The sequence below is a fragment of the Microplitis demolitor genome, chromosome 6 (genome assembly GCF_026212275.2).
Source record: "Microplitis demolitor isolate Queensland-Clemson2020A chromosome 6, iyMicDemo2.1a, whole genome shotgun sequence".
Lineage (NCBI taxonomy): Eukaryota > Metazoa > Arthropoda > Insecta > Hymenoptera > Braconidae > Microplitis > Microplitis demolitor.
In genome coordinates, this window is record NC_068550.1 from 15,447,746 (window position 1) to 15,464,039 (window position 16,294).

At 31.9% G+C, this 16,294-nt stretch overlaps 1 protein-coding gene across 1 annotated transcript in view; it reads right to left on the bottom strand.

The window, feature by feature from the left end:
* Positions 1 to 10,271: 10,271 nt before the first annotated feature.
* The window catches only part of LOC103578711 (protein Wnt-1), a 57,985-nt gene continuing 51,962 nt past the window's right edge, over positions 10,272 to 16,294 (bottom strand). The window contains exon 4 of the mRNA XM_008559869.2: positions 10,272 to 11,229. Within this exon, the coding sequence (XP_008558091.1) occupies positions 10,672 to 11,229 (558 nt within the window). The 3' untranslated portion in view covers positions 10,272 to 10,671. The remainder of the gene's footprint in view (positions 11,230 to 16,294) is intronic.

The window sequence follows — 16,294 nt, forward strand, 5'->3', positions numbered from 1 at the left end:
AATTGATTTTGATAGTTAACGTGGAAATCGGCGCGTTTTATTGAATTCTAGAGCTGATTAAAATTTTAAATCGATCGCGTCAGTTGTTTCGAAAATATTTAGAAAAAACCGTTTTTCACAATTTCTTTCTTCCGCGATAACTCTCGAACGAATTATCCGATTTTGATGTTTGAGGTCGCAATCGACGCGTTTTATTGAGTACTAGAGCTGATTAGATTTTGAAGTCGATCGTATAAGTCGTTTTTGAGAAATCAATAAAGAACTAAAAAAAAATTTTTTTTTTTCGTAATTCGCAAATATTTTCGAGTCTATTTGATCTAATAATCTGTAATTTTCAGGAAAGTTGATGGCCAACAAGCTTTTTTAATTGCCACCTCAACCGTCCAAATCGATTCATTAGTTCAAAAGTTACAAAGAGTTTACATACATACACACACACACACACACACACACACTCGGACATTATTCTGAAAATAGTCAGAATAGCTTCCTAGGACCTCAAAATGTCGACATCTGATGAAAACTCGATTTTCGAAAATCGGGGTGAAAACAATAACTTCCCGAAATTTTTGAAAATCGACGATTTTCTTAGCGGGAAGTTAAAAAACATGTAGCCAAAGGCACCGAAATTTATTCAGATTGTCGGAAAGCTTATAATGATTTAGATCACCATGGATACATTCACAAAACAATAAATCACTCTGAAAATTTCGTCGACCCTATTTCAGGTGCATACAATCAAAATATCAAGGCATCATGGCGTCCATTACGCAAGACATTAAGTCGAGGCGGTATTAGACATAGTGAATAATTATCATGTTTATTTACTTGTTTTGTACATTAAATAACGCACTAAAAATGAATTGAAATTTATGTACTACAAATGAACTTCAACTCATGTACATTACCCTTCAACGATATCTCTCGAACGAAATAACTGATTGAGATGGTTAAGGTAGCAATCGACGCATTTTATTGAATTCTACAGCTGATCAGATTTTAAAATTGATTTATGTAGTCCTATTTAAAAAATTGCAAAAATACTTAAAAAAAGTTGTTTTTTTAATTCTTTCGACAACGGTTCCTCTTAAAGGAATAATCCTATTTTGATGGTTGAGGTGGCATTCAACGCAGCTTATGAAGCTATAACTGGGTACCCCTCGGCTTCCGTGGTCTTGACGACGAGGCTTACGAGGTCACAATTTGGACACCTTTTGAACTCAAAAGTTCTAAGGGCGCCACTGAGAGTAAGTTGCACGACCTCTCAGTATCGTGTGCAAGGCAAAACAAAGCAGAGAGAAATGAAAATCTCAAGGACGAGTTCGAAAATTTCCTTATCGTGGCTGGACCACACAGCTGCAGAGTTAGGTTCTTATTTTTACGGAATCAATCACTTAATGAGCGGTCGGTAAGACTCAGCGTCATTAATCGATTGAGAATAGTTATTTTAGTAAATATAATTTTAATAAAATATCCAAAGTTTATTTATAATATTTCTGTGTCAACGGATATACTTTCTAGTTTATTATAAAATTTTGATTTCCCGACAATATTTACGTATTAAAAATTTTTACTTAATTTTAAATTTAATATAAAATTTCTTTGAGTATAATAACAATTTTTTTTTTTTTTTAATATACAAATTTCTTTAATTATAATAGCAATTATTATCCCCTTAATATACAACAATTTTGCTGGCGAGGAAAAAAATTATTTCAGTTCACGCTCGCATACAAATTATCCGCAATTTTAAAGTCTTAATCACGCCTGAAGTTCTGGGATGTCTTTATTCCCAGAGTTTTATTTTATTTAAATTTTATCCTAATAAATTTTCCTACAAAGTTCCCAGTGATGCGGTCGGCGAGACTCAACACCAAGGTCACTTTCGAAACTAAGGTTCCAGCACCTTCTAGAGAACGGTCGGTAGGACTCAGTACCTCCAGAAGAATACCGGCTAAATTTAATTAAATTTAAATATCACGATTTTTAATTATTAACTAATTAATCAGTGGTCGCTAGACTCAACTGAAAAATTTTCTAATATTCCACTACCTGATAAAAACAAGCCCAGACACTTATACAAAATGGCGACCGAACGCTCTCGAACCCACGCCGCGAAGACCGATAAATTTTTATTTCACTTATTTATAAAATATTCTATATAAATAAATATTAACTATTGAAAAAAAATAAAAGGAATAAATCTTTTAAGATGGTCTTCATAGATTTACTGATGTTTCCAATGGTGTTATTGCCGACGCCATGTGGTGGGAGGAGGGACACCGCCCAAGCTGGCTGACGCTGACTATTCTTTCCACGTTCTTTCTCCTGCTGCCAATTTGTAAAAAATTTTTTCTGATTAATTACACGGTTGCGAAACTCAGCGCAATCTTTTATATAAAGTTTTACAATAGCCACAGCGTGGATTTGTAAAAAGGAATTCGGGGTCAGAGTTAGACTCACCGGTAAACTCGAGATGTATCAAAGCACGGGGTCTTTTCAACTCACCGTGAATCTTCGTTGTATGATCCTTTTTTTTTTTGGAATAAATGCCAAAAACTCACTTGTGACGACAATGTAATTTTTATGGGGTCCCACGACTCACCATAAATTTTGAAATTTAGTTTTATTAAAATTTTTTTTTCTTTTTCTTGATTAGAGATAGAAAATAGAGGACTCCTGTGGCAACTGATCATTCGCCGCTCTCGGCAGTGAGTGCCTCTCTTGTGCCTCTCGGCGCGCCGCGAAGCCGGCAGCTCCCCACTCTCAATCTTATGTCAGGCTCGTACCATCCAGACCTTTTCCAAATTTTAATTTCTAGAAACGGCAGGACTCGGGGCCCCGTAGGATACCCATTCGTCGCACGGCCAAGCGTACCCATGAATTAATAGAGTCCCATTTTATCGATCGTCGACGGCGTGGGGACAACGGAAATACATGGACCGAGATTGCAGTCGAATCAAATTCAAATTTAATTACTAATTTACAAATAAGGTAAATTTATTTTAAATTATCCCTGTCATAAAACGTATGCAGCTAAGAAAATTGCAAATTATCAAAAATTTGGGAAGTTATCGGTTTCAGTCCGATTTTCGAAAATTGAATTTCTAAGAGATCTCGGCGTTTTGAGGTTCTAGGAAGCTATTCTGACTAAATTCAAGATGGTGTCCGAGTGTGTGTATTTATATATGTATGTATGTATATATCTATAACTTTTGAACGGATGAACCGATTCTGATCGTCAAGGTGTCATTTGACGCAGCTTGTCAATATCTAAAAGCTGATATAAAATTGATCTTCATCCGGAGGGCATTCAAAGATATTCCAATAATAAACTTTTTTAAAAAATGTTTTTTTTTGATAACTTGTAATGTGCTCTAAGGATTGATTCCAAAATTAACTGGGCTCTGAAACTTTATATCTCCATCGTTTAATTCGTTCAGGAGATATCATTGGAAAACAAATCTGAAACACGTTTTTTTTCGAAAACAAAGGCATATAAACGTAGTTTTAAGCTCAAAAAGCTCGAAAATGTATTCACAGCGATTTTTTCAAGTTCGCGGAGCTCGAAAACAGCGGGAAACTTTGGGGCTTGCCCGCAGGGTCAACTGATAGATCGATTTTTTTTTGCTCAAATTTTGAATTTTTCAAATTATCACATTAGTTAATGTAACGGGACCGAAGTTCATCTCTGTTTTACGGGAGACCGTTTCCATGCCCTTTTGAGGAAAACAAAAAACTAGCATAGTTACAAAATAAAATGTAAAAACCAGCCCGTCATATTAAAAATTACGATAGTTAGAATGTATACAGTAATTTTTAAATTTTATCCTGTAAAAAATTAGTTGCAAATGAAGCAATAATATTTACAGTTTGAAAATGTAAATCGTACACAACAAAATGTAAAATAATTATTACCTTTTACTCACAGAAAGTTTGTTTCATTAAAAATCATTTAACCCTCTTTAAAACTGTAAAAATTACAGTTTAGCCGTTGCGTGAAAATTAAAGTATCGAATAAGAAAATTTGTTCAGTGGTTCGAGAAGATTTACAGTATGGCCATTCAATTATGAACCTTGATGTAGAAAATGGAACTATTACATCTCACACTGTAATTTTTAAAATTTCTATGTCAAGTATTATCAATGTCTTAGCAATCACGAACTTTTACTATTTGAAATGTAAAAATAGTAAAACTACATTTTAAAATATCCTTAATAAGTTTCAGAAAATTAAAAATTTACTTTTTAACCATTTGCAATTCGACAACCATTCATTAAAGCTTGAAAATTGAAAATTTGTGTTTCAATTCCATGAAATTACTTGCATTTGAATTTGTAATTTTACATTTTAGATATTGAAATTTAGGACCATATCACGGCAATGAGCTGGATGTACGAAAATACTAATTCTATTCAATTGTCAGTAAATATTTTTGAAATAATATATATGAGTGCATATTGCACTAAGCCAAAACCCATGCTCCAATATTAGAGATTATCGACAGAAAAAACAATTAACTTGAATCAAGGAAGATATTCTTGATTCAGAATTTTTTTTTTATCGATTCGGAAAATAAAAATATACTTGCACCAAGTAAACAATTATTTTCAAATTTTTATTTTGAATCAAAATGTTTTTTCTCATGTCAACATATTTTTACACTTAAATCAAAAAATTTCCACTTGCTTCAAGAGCTTATATTACTTAAAGCAAGAGATATTTTTTTTAAGCAAGATACATAATTTTTTTGCAGCAGCATTGCATTTTCTTGTTTAAAGAAAACATAATTTCTCGGAACAAGTACTATACTTTTCATGCAATTATTTTTATATGCTCCGACCAAGAAAACAAAAGTTGCTTAAGCCAAGAAAAAAAATTTCTTGGGAGAAAAGATAGATATGGAGAAGGGGAAAGTCACGAGTGCTTGGCAGTAGCAGCAGGAGTAGTTCGGAGCTCACCACGAGATCGCACCCAGCCACTTGTATTTTCCTTGGTAAGAAAGATGTTCTAGAATTGTTATATTCCAAATTTAAATACAATTTTGTTTAAGTATTCTTTTGTCACATGACAGAGTAACAAGTACCTTTTTGGAATGTACTATAGTATATCCTATAATACATCATGACTTTAATATATAATATTAATGTTTGTTTGAATAAATTCGTCGAAATAAAAAAACCAAAAATTACGTTTAGATAAAAAAGAAAAAAAAATTACATTTTTGAGTGGCTTCCATCACTATTTAGAAATGTAAAACTTACAGTTTATAGTGGCAATATCGTTATTTTAAGAAACAAGTTTTAATAATTTTTATGTAAAACTTGCTGAGAAAAATTGTAAATTTTAAAGCTTATCGAATGAAACTTTGATAATTTTCATCAAATATCACAGTGTGAGAAAGTAAACTTGATAATGTATAAATGTTCGTTCGAACTGCAATTATTCCTGTTTTCTTTTTTCCGTGCAAGTCCATTTTAATTTTGAGCCGAGTCTACAATGTAGAGTCTACACTATCTCTCGATTAGTATAGAAAAGTTACCTTTCATAAGAAAAACTTTTGCGTTGAACCTTCCTGGGAAAAAATGATCAGACCTGATCACACATGAATAGGCATGAGTCTTCAGGCCTGATCAGACATGAAAAATGACCATGCCTGGCCAGACATGTTCAGGTCTGATCATGTCTGTTCAGGCCCATCCGGGTAAAAAAATTTTAGATAAAAAATGGCCCTAGATAATTATATATAATTATTGATAACTATATTATAGAATTATATATAATTATTTCTATAAAAATATAAAAAAAATCGGGGGTGTACAGGATTCGAACCGTGGACCTTGCGCTCAGAAGTTTAACCCGCTACCCGTTGACTTAAGAGATTGACTTGAAAAGTTAGTTTCGTTTGAACTTCGAGTGATCGAAATCTTATATGTGATAGATTCTTGGTCAACAAAATTTTCTATCTTATACATGATAGATTTTTAGTCAACAAAGTTTTATATCTAATTTAATAATTATTGATTAACAGTTATATGAAATTCTATATAAGTTATATATAATTATCACTACGTTAGCTATATGTAAATATAACTAAGGTAGTTATATTTAATTATAACTAAGATTTTAAATTTAATCCCATATATCAGGCATGATCAGACATGAACAGGTATGATCGGGTATGATCAGGCCTGAGCGTATTCAGCGCTTCAACCATGAACAGACATGAACAGGCATGAACAGGCCTGAGCGTATTCAACGCTTCAGACGTGAACAGACATGGACAGGCATGATCAGGCCTGATTATGTCCAATTTCAGGCCTGATCATACATGAACAGGCATGGTCAGGTCTGATCATTTTTTCCCGGGTTATACTTTTTATTCTTGACTAGAATCACATTATCTCGATTCAAAATTAATTATTCTTAGAGTAAGGATTTTTTGCTTCTCAAGCAATTGTTTGTATTTTTAGGCAAAAAATCTCCTCTTCTCGTCTTAAGAAAATATTTATTAAGAAAGATTTAAACCAGCCTAATAACAAAAAATCGTATGCCAAGATAATTACATATAAAAAAAAATTGTTTTTGAACTCAAAAAATTTTTAGTTTCATTCGCAATTGCAAAAAATATTCTTGTGGTGAGAGAAAATTTCTCACGTAGAGATATGCTTTTTTTCGGTGTAGGATTTTACTTATTCAGGAAAGTGACTGAGTACTGTGAATGAAATTAAATTTTTTACATCTAAAGTTATTTTAAAAGTACTGAGCAGATGCAATGATAGATATATTTGTATTCAGAAAAATGTCAGTGTACATAGAATTTAGTAATATTATATACAGATATACAATTTCAACTGTTTAGGAGAAAAAAATATATTTGATTCGTTCATTTTATTATAATCGTTGTATAAAGATATTGGTGAAAATATAAAATACAGTTAACTCATAAATATTTACAGAAAAGTTTCAATTACTTGAAAGATACTTTTAGTTTTATGTACATTATATATTAATTTGAAAGCTTGATATAATTTATGTTTAGTATTTATATTTTTATTTACATTCATATGATAGAACACAAATTATTTTGGCAACTATATAAAAAAATATTGTGTTTAGTTCAATAGCTATATATATTAGGGTGTATCAGAAAAATCGACTAATGTTTTTTTTTTCGAACGGCCGTGGAATTTTGTCAAAAGATGTCAAAATAAAGTTCTAGTAAAAATATGATCTCTTAATGTTGATATCTAGAGGTCGCGAATCATAATTTTTTATTTTGAATTTAAATAACATGGAAAAACAAAAATTTTAAGCTTGGAACTATATACCTCGTCCATGGCTTATTATTCTACAGATGAGTACAAAATATATTTGTGTAGGGAATTCAACACTCTACAAAAAAAAGTATCTCATCATTTTTTGAAAAATCTGTCTGTTGAAAAGTTATTAGAGCTTGAAGTCAAATTTATAGTAAATATCAAGATCCTTTTACTTTTTCGGCGAAACCATCAGATTTATCACAAAATATCATGAGATCTTTTTTGTAGAGAATTTTATTTTCTACAAATTATTTCGAACAAAGTTTTTTCAAATTCTGCATAACTTTCTAGTTATTTAGATTTTAAGAGACTTTTTTTGTAGAGCGTGAAATTTCCTACAAAAATATAACCTGAGCTTTTCTATATAATGAGCCATCACCGAGGTACAAAATTCCATGCTTAAAATTTTGTAATAGAAAATAGAAAATTATGATTCGCGACCTCTAAATATCAATATTAAGAGCTCATACTCTTACTGGAACTTTATTTTGGCATTTTCTGCTAGAATTTCATGGCCATTCAAAAGAACAAAATTATTCGATTTTTTTGATACACCCTTATATATATATATATATATCGGAAAATCCATTACTTTCAACAAAAGTGTGGGGTCAGGTCACCAATATGGCTGTTGATTTTCTCCTTGAAAGTAGGTTAGAATATAAAATAATCCTGAAAATCTGAACCCAATACGATCAAATCTGGCCGCTGGAGAACTTTTTTGAAAGAAATCAATTTTTTAATCATTTTTGAAATTCGTATCGCAACTTCCAAGTGACTTAAAGACTCCATTCAAGCGGCATTCTTCTTCACTAACCCTATATTTTGGAGAAAAAAATAGTTTGTTATTTCAAACTCAAACCTGGTGTCGTTGAGAACTTTTAACCAAACTACTGGGTTAACAAAATTTTGTTTATCTTTAAAAGACCCTTAGATCGACAGTTTTTAAAATAAAAGGACGGTTGATGGCTCATATTCTTTTTAAATGTATATTCTGTTGAAATCTGCACTAATTACTTATAGTTTCTACTATTGCTTTAATATATGGTCATCCGAACCCGATCAATTTTTGAAAAATGGCTTTTTTTTAGATGACCATAATTTTTTTCTATGAACTCGATATCCTTTGAAATTCCCAGGGATTATACATTCTATCCTGAAGCAACCCTGATGATTTCAAGTTCAGAATAGAACTGGTTTCCAAGTTATGAATTCTTGAAAATATATTAACCAAAAATATGAACCATTAACCATCCCTTTACTTTAAAAACCGTCGATTTAAGAGCCTTTGAAAGATAACCAAAATTTTACTCCCACAGTAGTTTGGTTAAAAACTCCTAACGAAGCCAGATTTGAGTTTGCAATAACAAAATCCTTTTTTTTCCAAAAATATAGGGTTAGTGAAGAAGAATGCCGCTTAAATGGAGTTTTTAAGTTACCTGGAAGCTGCGATACGAATTTCCGAAATGATTAAAAAATCGACTTCGAACTTTGAAAAAAATTCTCTAGCAACCGAATTTGGTCGTATCAGTGACCCACTCGCATATATCTGTCAAGAAGTGATGAATTTCCCTATATATATACCAAAGGGATAAAAAAAAAATTTTTTTCAAACAGGTTTCAAAATTTCGATTAGATATCTACAGACATCTCTCATAATTTAAGTTTTTTTTCGGAAGGCTTGCACTTTTTTATTTTTAGCACTCAAATGCACGAGTGAAGCTGTCTGTCTCACTAGTACAATAAATGGAGGATTCATCCAAATTTTTCTCACAGCCGAAAAAAAGTTTTCAATTAATTAGACCGAAGATCGTTTGGCTATAGAGTAATGTATCGAACCTTTCTATGTCTCTGGTAATTAAAGTTTTCTTGTCGAAGAAAAACTTGGCCAAAATTATTTGCGAACCCCTCTCAATATTTATATTAAAATGTTTCGCATTACACTCTCTTATTTTCCATGAGAATAACATGGAAAGATATATATGAGAACGTATTGACTTTTACATCTCAGCAACGACGAATTTCACAATAAAACGCTTACCATATTCTTATAGGATATTCAAAACTATATTGGGAAGATATTGTATAGTTTTCCGATCAATATTTGGTTAATGTCTGGAAAATTTCTATAAATGATTGAGTCGAATATTTCTGAAGAAAATTAAATAAGATTAATTGGCAATTTTTGCGTAAAAAAGTGTAATTGTTGTTTTCATGATTTGGTCATTATCAATAAATAACTTTTAGTTGAAAACTCTGCTATTTTGAATTTTATAATAAATCGGAAACGGTCAAAACATACCTTTTCGAAATAAATTGGCAGTCAAATACTAATAAGTAAAGAGCATTCTGTAATTTTAATAACCTTGTAAAAACCAATTTAAAGAAACTAAACCGATCCATAAAAAAGGTACTATGACATTTTGTGATGAGTTTGATATTTTTACCAAAAGTCCAATGATGTTCAAATTTACTATATGTTTAACTTTGACCTTGAATAACTTTTAAAAAATTTAATTTAATACAAAATAATAATAAACTTCGTTTGTAAGTCGATTTGTCATGGAATTTGTCGTTATTTTATGAAAAATGGAAAAGTACGTTGCGGAAAATCTTAATATTAATACCATGCGAACAAATTTCACCAAATGTCTTAGTATACCTAACCGAAAATGTTGAAGCTGTTTGCAAGAAAAAACTTTTTTTTTATTTTTGAACGCCTTAATATACATATCCGTAACCATGTTATATAGATAGATGAAGAATTTGAAAATTTTTAAAAACTATTCAAGTAAGATATAGCACATATTGATACAGATATTTGTATGTGTTTACGTTAACTTTTTCGACGATCTCTCGTAAAAAAAAAAAAAAAAAATTAGATTTTACGAGATATGGCTATATTTGTTCAGATCTGATCACATATCAAGATAACTAAACAACTATCGAAAAAATGTTTTTTATTTCCAACCAGAAGTAATTTTATCAGGCTTGATATGACCATATCTTGTTGGATCTAACTTTTTTTAACGGGTGTCTTCAAAGTGACAATTAGTTTGCTACATTTGTGTTACTTGAGAATGCATAATAAATAACATATGTTTGTTTGAATTATTTATATACAAAGCATATTGATCACTAATAAATTTAACACTGTATTTTTGATAAAATGTAATTTATAATTATTTCATCATTTTCAGTCTTTGCTTAAACGTCCAAATTGAACGTAATAAATAATAAAATCTTGTATTAATACTGAACGTGTTCAGAACTATAACGTTTTAAATTAAATGGAATTTAGTGAGAAGTACGATTTTTAGAATTAAATTGATTGTTAATAACCCTATTTCATAGACAGGTATGAATTGTTTTTTTTGTTCTACATAATTGGCATTTGACTTCACAACACCAGTGAAACGTGCATGCGCACCTTTCAACAACAATTACTTCCTGGGTTTTAAAACCTCGTCCACAACACATTAAGTCACACCCATCTACTCCAATACTTGTATCATTACATTGTCTACCATGAGTACCCAATATGCCTAGTTTAGGATTTTTTTCACAAAACGGTGGTGATGGTTCTAAATAGACCAAATCCTTTAGTCCCGGTGGCTTGTGTTCTGGATTATACGGTTTCAGCTGGAAGCTGTATCGCTGTCGGCGTCCAAGACCTTGACGTAAGCCATGAACGGAATTGCTGGCAGAATTACTAATAATTGCATTTCCGGATCCACGAATCCGATCTGAATTGCTGATCATTACTCGAGATGCGCCATCAAAACGATCCTTCAGGTTGTCCCCAACTATTTTAAATAATGGAAGACGCACCCAACAAGTTTTTACTGTACATGAACCAGACATACCATGACATTTACACTCTTGCCTCATTTCTGAAGATACATGCTGCAACATCAAGAAAAATCATACATTTTAAAACTTTCGAATAATACAAAAAAAAAAATTATATTAGTGTAATATACAATTTACTAAAGAATTAATCGTATTGTTCAATGATTTTCATACTTAAAATATATTATTTAAAGAAAACGCATGCATTCAAGAATGCGGAAACAAATATTTTTAAAAGTGGAAAGATGTATGTTGTCCTTGAAAATTTTGAAATTAATGACGAAGTTTCAAAATAATATAGTTTCAAAAATTTGAGCCATACGATTACTTTTATTTTAAACTACTGTAACTATTTGATATGTACCATACTCCAGAAAATAATCGTCCCACGGAAGAAAGTGCTATCTGCTCGCAATAATGAAAGGTAGATTTTTCTAAAGACGTTCTAAAAATGTTGTAAATTACAATGAATCGAATGAATAGTTTCAAATGATGATGTAACAGTGAGAAAATTTCTTAATTAGCAACAAAATAAAATAGTGTTAAATATGTAAGTTATCAGTCATTAAAAACATATTTAGTAATTTTCTAGATTTTGTTCAAATTTTCAAAGCTATCAAGTTATTGGACGAAATAGTCAAATCATTTAGCTTATGGTGGGAAATTAAAACTTATTGAAGCAAACTGCAAGGAACTATTTATAGAAATTGTCTATCACTTTCAGTTTTAAAGTTATATAAACGTTAATGATAAGAAAAAAGATTTTTGCCCGCATGGAAATATGTATATGCGGAAAATATATGTAAACATATATGTATTATATATGTCACATATATAAAAATATATGTTACTTATATAAAATATATATTCCGACGTATTTTGTTTTTTTGCGCCAAAATATATTTTAAGTTATATAAAAAAATATATATTTTGATAATTGTAAAATATATACCTACGTATATGCATACGTATATTTAGATATTTATATAAGAATATAAGACATATATGCATACATGTAAGTACATATCTATGCAGACATAGATGAGTACATATATGTTGGCATATATGCAGACATATATGTCGACGTATATACAGCCATATATGTTTACATGTATGCAGACATATATGTCTACGTATATGTCTACATATTTGTCTACATATATGTCTACATATACGAATGCATATATTTCTACATATAGAAATGCATATATGAACGCATATATATAGGCCTATATAAAATAAATACTTTGAAAAATAATTTTTTAGTCGACAAGAATCGGAATTTTTTTTTTTGTTTATGGAAATTGGTACAGAAAACGGTTTGGGAATTTGAATCAGAAAAGGATTTCTCAGTGTAGGGCTTATTAATCATAAAAGAAAAATAATTTGGTTTGCCCGAGCTTAAAATCGAACCAATTCGTTCTCACACGAGTACTTTGCAGTTGAGCTACCAGGCCCTCTGCCAAACAGAGTTCAATTTGTTTATATCAATTAAGTCACACCATCTATTACCCAGCGGCATTTGTGAAATGATTTATAGATATGCTTTTCATCAGACATACGTCTGTCATATATTTGTATACATATAATAGAATAGTTTAAAAAATTTTATCTCAATTCATAATTAAATTTAAAAAATATATCTGACATACATTTCACGTATATGTTTACATATATATTAATATGTATATTTACATATACGTCGACATATATATTTGTTTGTATGCCCGCATATAGATTAGTATATATGTTTTCATATATGTTGACATGCATGTAGACGTATATGTCTGCATATATGTGCACATATACCAAGCAATATATGTCTGCATATATGTTGACACATATTTCTCGATCTATTTCGGCATAAATATCTACATATATGTCTACATATATTTTTACTTCCCATGTAGGAACTTACAAGCTCTGACAACGGGGCTAAGCACGGACCAGGACTGGGTAACCCAGCTCTGGCTCCCCAGTGTCGGCCCTAGCTAAGACCCAGGGCTGGGCAACCTAGCACTGGCTTTCCATCCTTGGCCCGAGATTAAACCAGAACTAGTAAGCCCAGCTCTGGCTTCCTAGTGTCGGCCCTAGCTAAGGCCCAGTCGTGGGCAACCTAGCTCTGGCTTCCCAATGTCGGCCCTAGCTTAGGTCCAGTCGTGGGCAACCTAGCGCTGGCTTTCCATCCTTGGCCCGAGATTAAACCAGAACTAGTAAGCCCAGCTCTGGCTTCCTAGTGTCGGCCTTAGCTAAGGCCCAGTCGTGGGCAACCTAGCGCTGGCTTTCCGCTGTTGGCCCCAAACGAGACCCAGTCATGGGTAACCCTGCTCTAGCTCTTCAATATTGGCCCAAGCTTGAACCAGAACTAGTTCACCGAGCTCTGGGTTTCCACGGTAGACCCTAGCTAGGACCCAGCTATGAATAACTTCTACCCATACAGGAAGCCCCCGAGTTGAACGACGGGGCCATACCTGGGACATTATTGGGAAGCCCGTCTTGGCAAACCTATACTGTCCCATGCCTGGGCCATAACTGGGTAATTAGTATTGGCCATTCCAATGATTACCCAGGCTTGGGCCAAGACTGAATACCCTAGCTTTGGCCAACCCTAGAGTCACCCTAACATGGGCCATGATTGAATAACCTAGCCTCGGCCGTTGGATGGTTACCCTAACATCGGCCAACACTAGATAACCTAGCCTTGGCCAAGCCGAGAGTCACCCTAACTTGGGAATTATGGTGGTAGAGTAAGATAATTAAGCTGGGTTCTTGATAAATAATCAATTAAATTTAATAAATTTTATTTTAAAAAATTATGTCATTATAATATAAATAATACGAAATTATTTTTTTCTTTCTTAATCGAAAATATAAATTAAATTGCTCTTTATATTTCATAAAACCGAGTGGTTGTAGTAAAATGAACAAGTAGAACATATAAAAGTTTCAATTGAACGTTAGTAGGTTCGTCCAGTAGCCAGCGTTCAAACCCAGCAATCAGAAGGACGGCAGTTCGCGCCCAGAGCCCAGCAGAATTTTCACCGAGTTTTTTTCACGTTATTTACTTCACTTAAATAGTTTAAACGTTAATGATCACAAACTCTAGTACTTTAATAATAATAAATTTTTTTTTTAATTGAATTTATGTGTTTTTTCGATGCATGGGCCAAGTCTGGCAACCAAGCATGGGCCAGGCCTGGCAACTAAGCATGGGTCAGGTCTGACAACCAAGGTTGGGCCAGGTCTGGCAAGCAAGCATGGGTCAGGGCTGGCAACCAGGCTTGGCACCCAGTTATCATGCCAGACTTCTACCAAGGCTGGAACAAGGCTGGCTTACAAGCTTGGCCCAGAGTTCAACATAGTTGAACCAAGCCTGAGCCAAGCCTGGGCCCGTCGTACTTTCCTATCTGGGTTATATAGCCACATATATGTCTCCATTTATATAGCATCTATTTATAATATATGTATTATATATTTTAAATGTTATGTAAGCATTTATCCTTTCATCTATGCATACATTTATCTGAAAATTTAGTTGACATATTTTTTTTTGCGCGCATATATGCTATATATGTGACATATATGTTGATATAATTTTCACATATATATTTTCCCATGCGGGTGACTAATTAACCGACTATGTATAAGAGTGTAGAAGAGCTTGAGCAAGCAATGCACAACAATTTTCAACATGCTGCTGGCGCCAATATTCGTCTAGAATTGAGTTATAATCTAACACGAATTTCTTGTGTAAGGCCTGCACTAAACTTGCTATTGAAATCTGGCCACAAGTATTTGCAGCAAGACACATAGGTCGGAAAAGACACTAACGTGTCTATCGAAGTTGAGACCAGGCTTACTCAAGCTTTGAACAAGATTGTTATATGGGATTTGCATTTATTTAGTGTTACTTTAAAATTAACAGAAAATTGACGTTAAAAACTCAATCGATAATCGCATAAAAATGACTGCAAAAACCAAATTGAAATCGACAATTTATAAATATCATGATATTGCAATTCGACTTGAAAACTTTTATTATTAACATCCTGGGGAAAGGGATTAGATCTGACCAAATATAATTATATTTGATCAAATCTGACAAAGCAGATCTTGCCAGATCTTTAAATTGTCTTCATTTAAAATATGTTGATGTATTATCCATCTGTTACTGGTAAGTTATCGGTGTGAATGATAAAAAAGAGCCTTTTCTATCCTATAGATATTATAATCTGTAATATCTACAGAATTTATTTCCTAGCTGACTATAAGTTTCGGTCAAGACTTGCATTAATTCTTACAGTTATTTTGATGTCCAAATACAGCAGAAGATTTACGGCAAGTTGGAACCTGTTTGACGTCAGCTTGCAGTCCAGAAAGGCTATCAAGGAGAAAAAATATAGATTTCTTCTCCACCATCGTAGAAAAATAATCTTTAACCTCTAGTGGTTACTAAGTTGAATAGTTGGACAAGGAGTTGAGTAATTTTTTTAAATAAGTACAATTATTTTATCAACAACCAACAAATAATACTTGAGCCAAGAGTCAAATTACTTTAATCCAAGAAAAAAAATACGTGAGTCAACATCGTGATAAGAATATAAGAAACTTTACCTAAAAATACTAGTTAAAATTACTAAATCTCTATATTGTAAGCCTTAAACGCTATTGAAATCTAGTTATTTTCATTATTTAAATATGGAAACGAATATAAATAGCTTTAGTAATTTGACTATATATTTAGTAAATTTTACCATCCTGTTTGGCAAATTTTACTATACTTGAATGGAAATAAATGAAATCAAATTTTGATTAGTTTTTAACTTTTCTATATGACTATTGTTAGTATTTTGATTATCATTATTCATGTCATCTACACTGAAAAAATCCCAGTTAAAATTAGGATGCTAACATCGTAATTTTTTCTATTGAGTATTGTAGTATCGGAGTATACCTTTACGATGTGAACATTGCAGATTTTAAGTATAATAGAAATTTTAAATACCCTAATTAAAAGAAACGCTTCAAAACGATTTAAAAAATGGAAACTTTAATAAGCAATTAAAAATCATTTAAAACGATTCGAAATCAAAATATCGAATACTTTAAAATCAACATT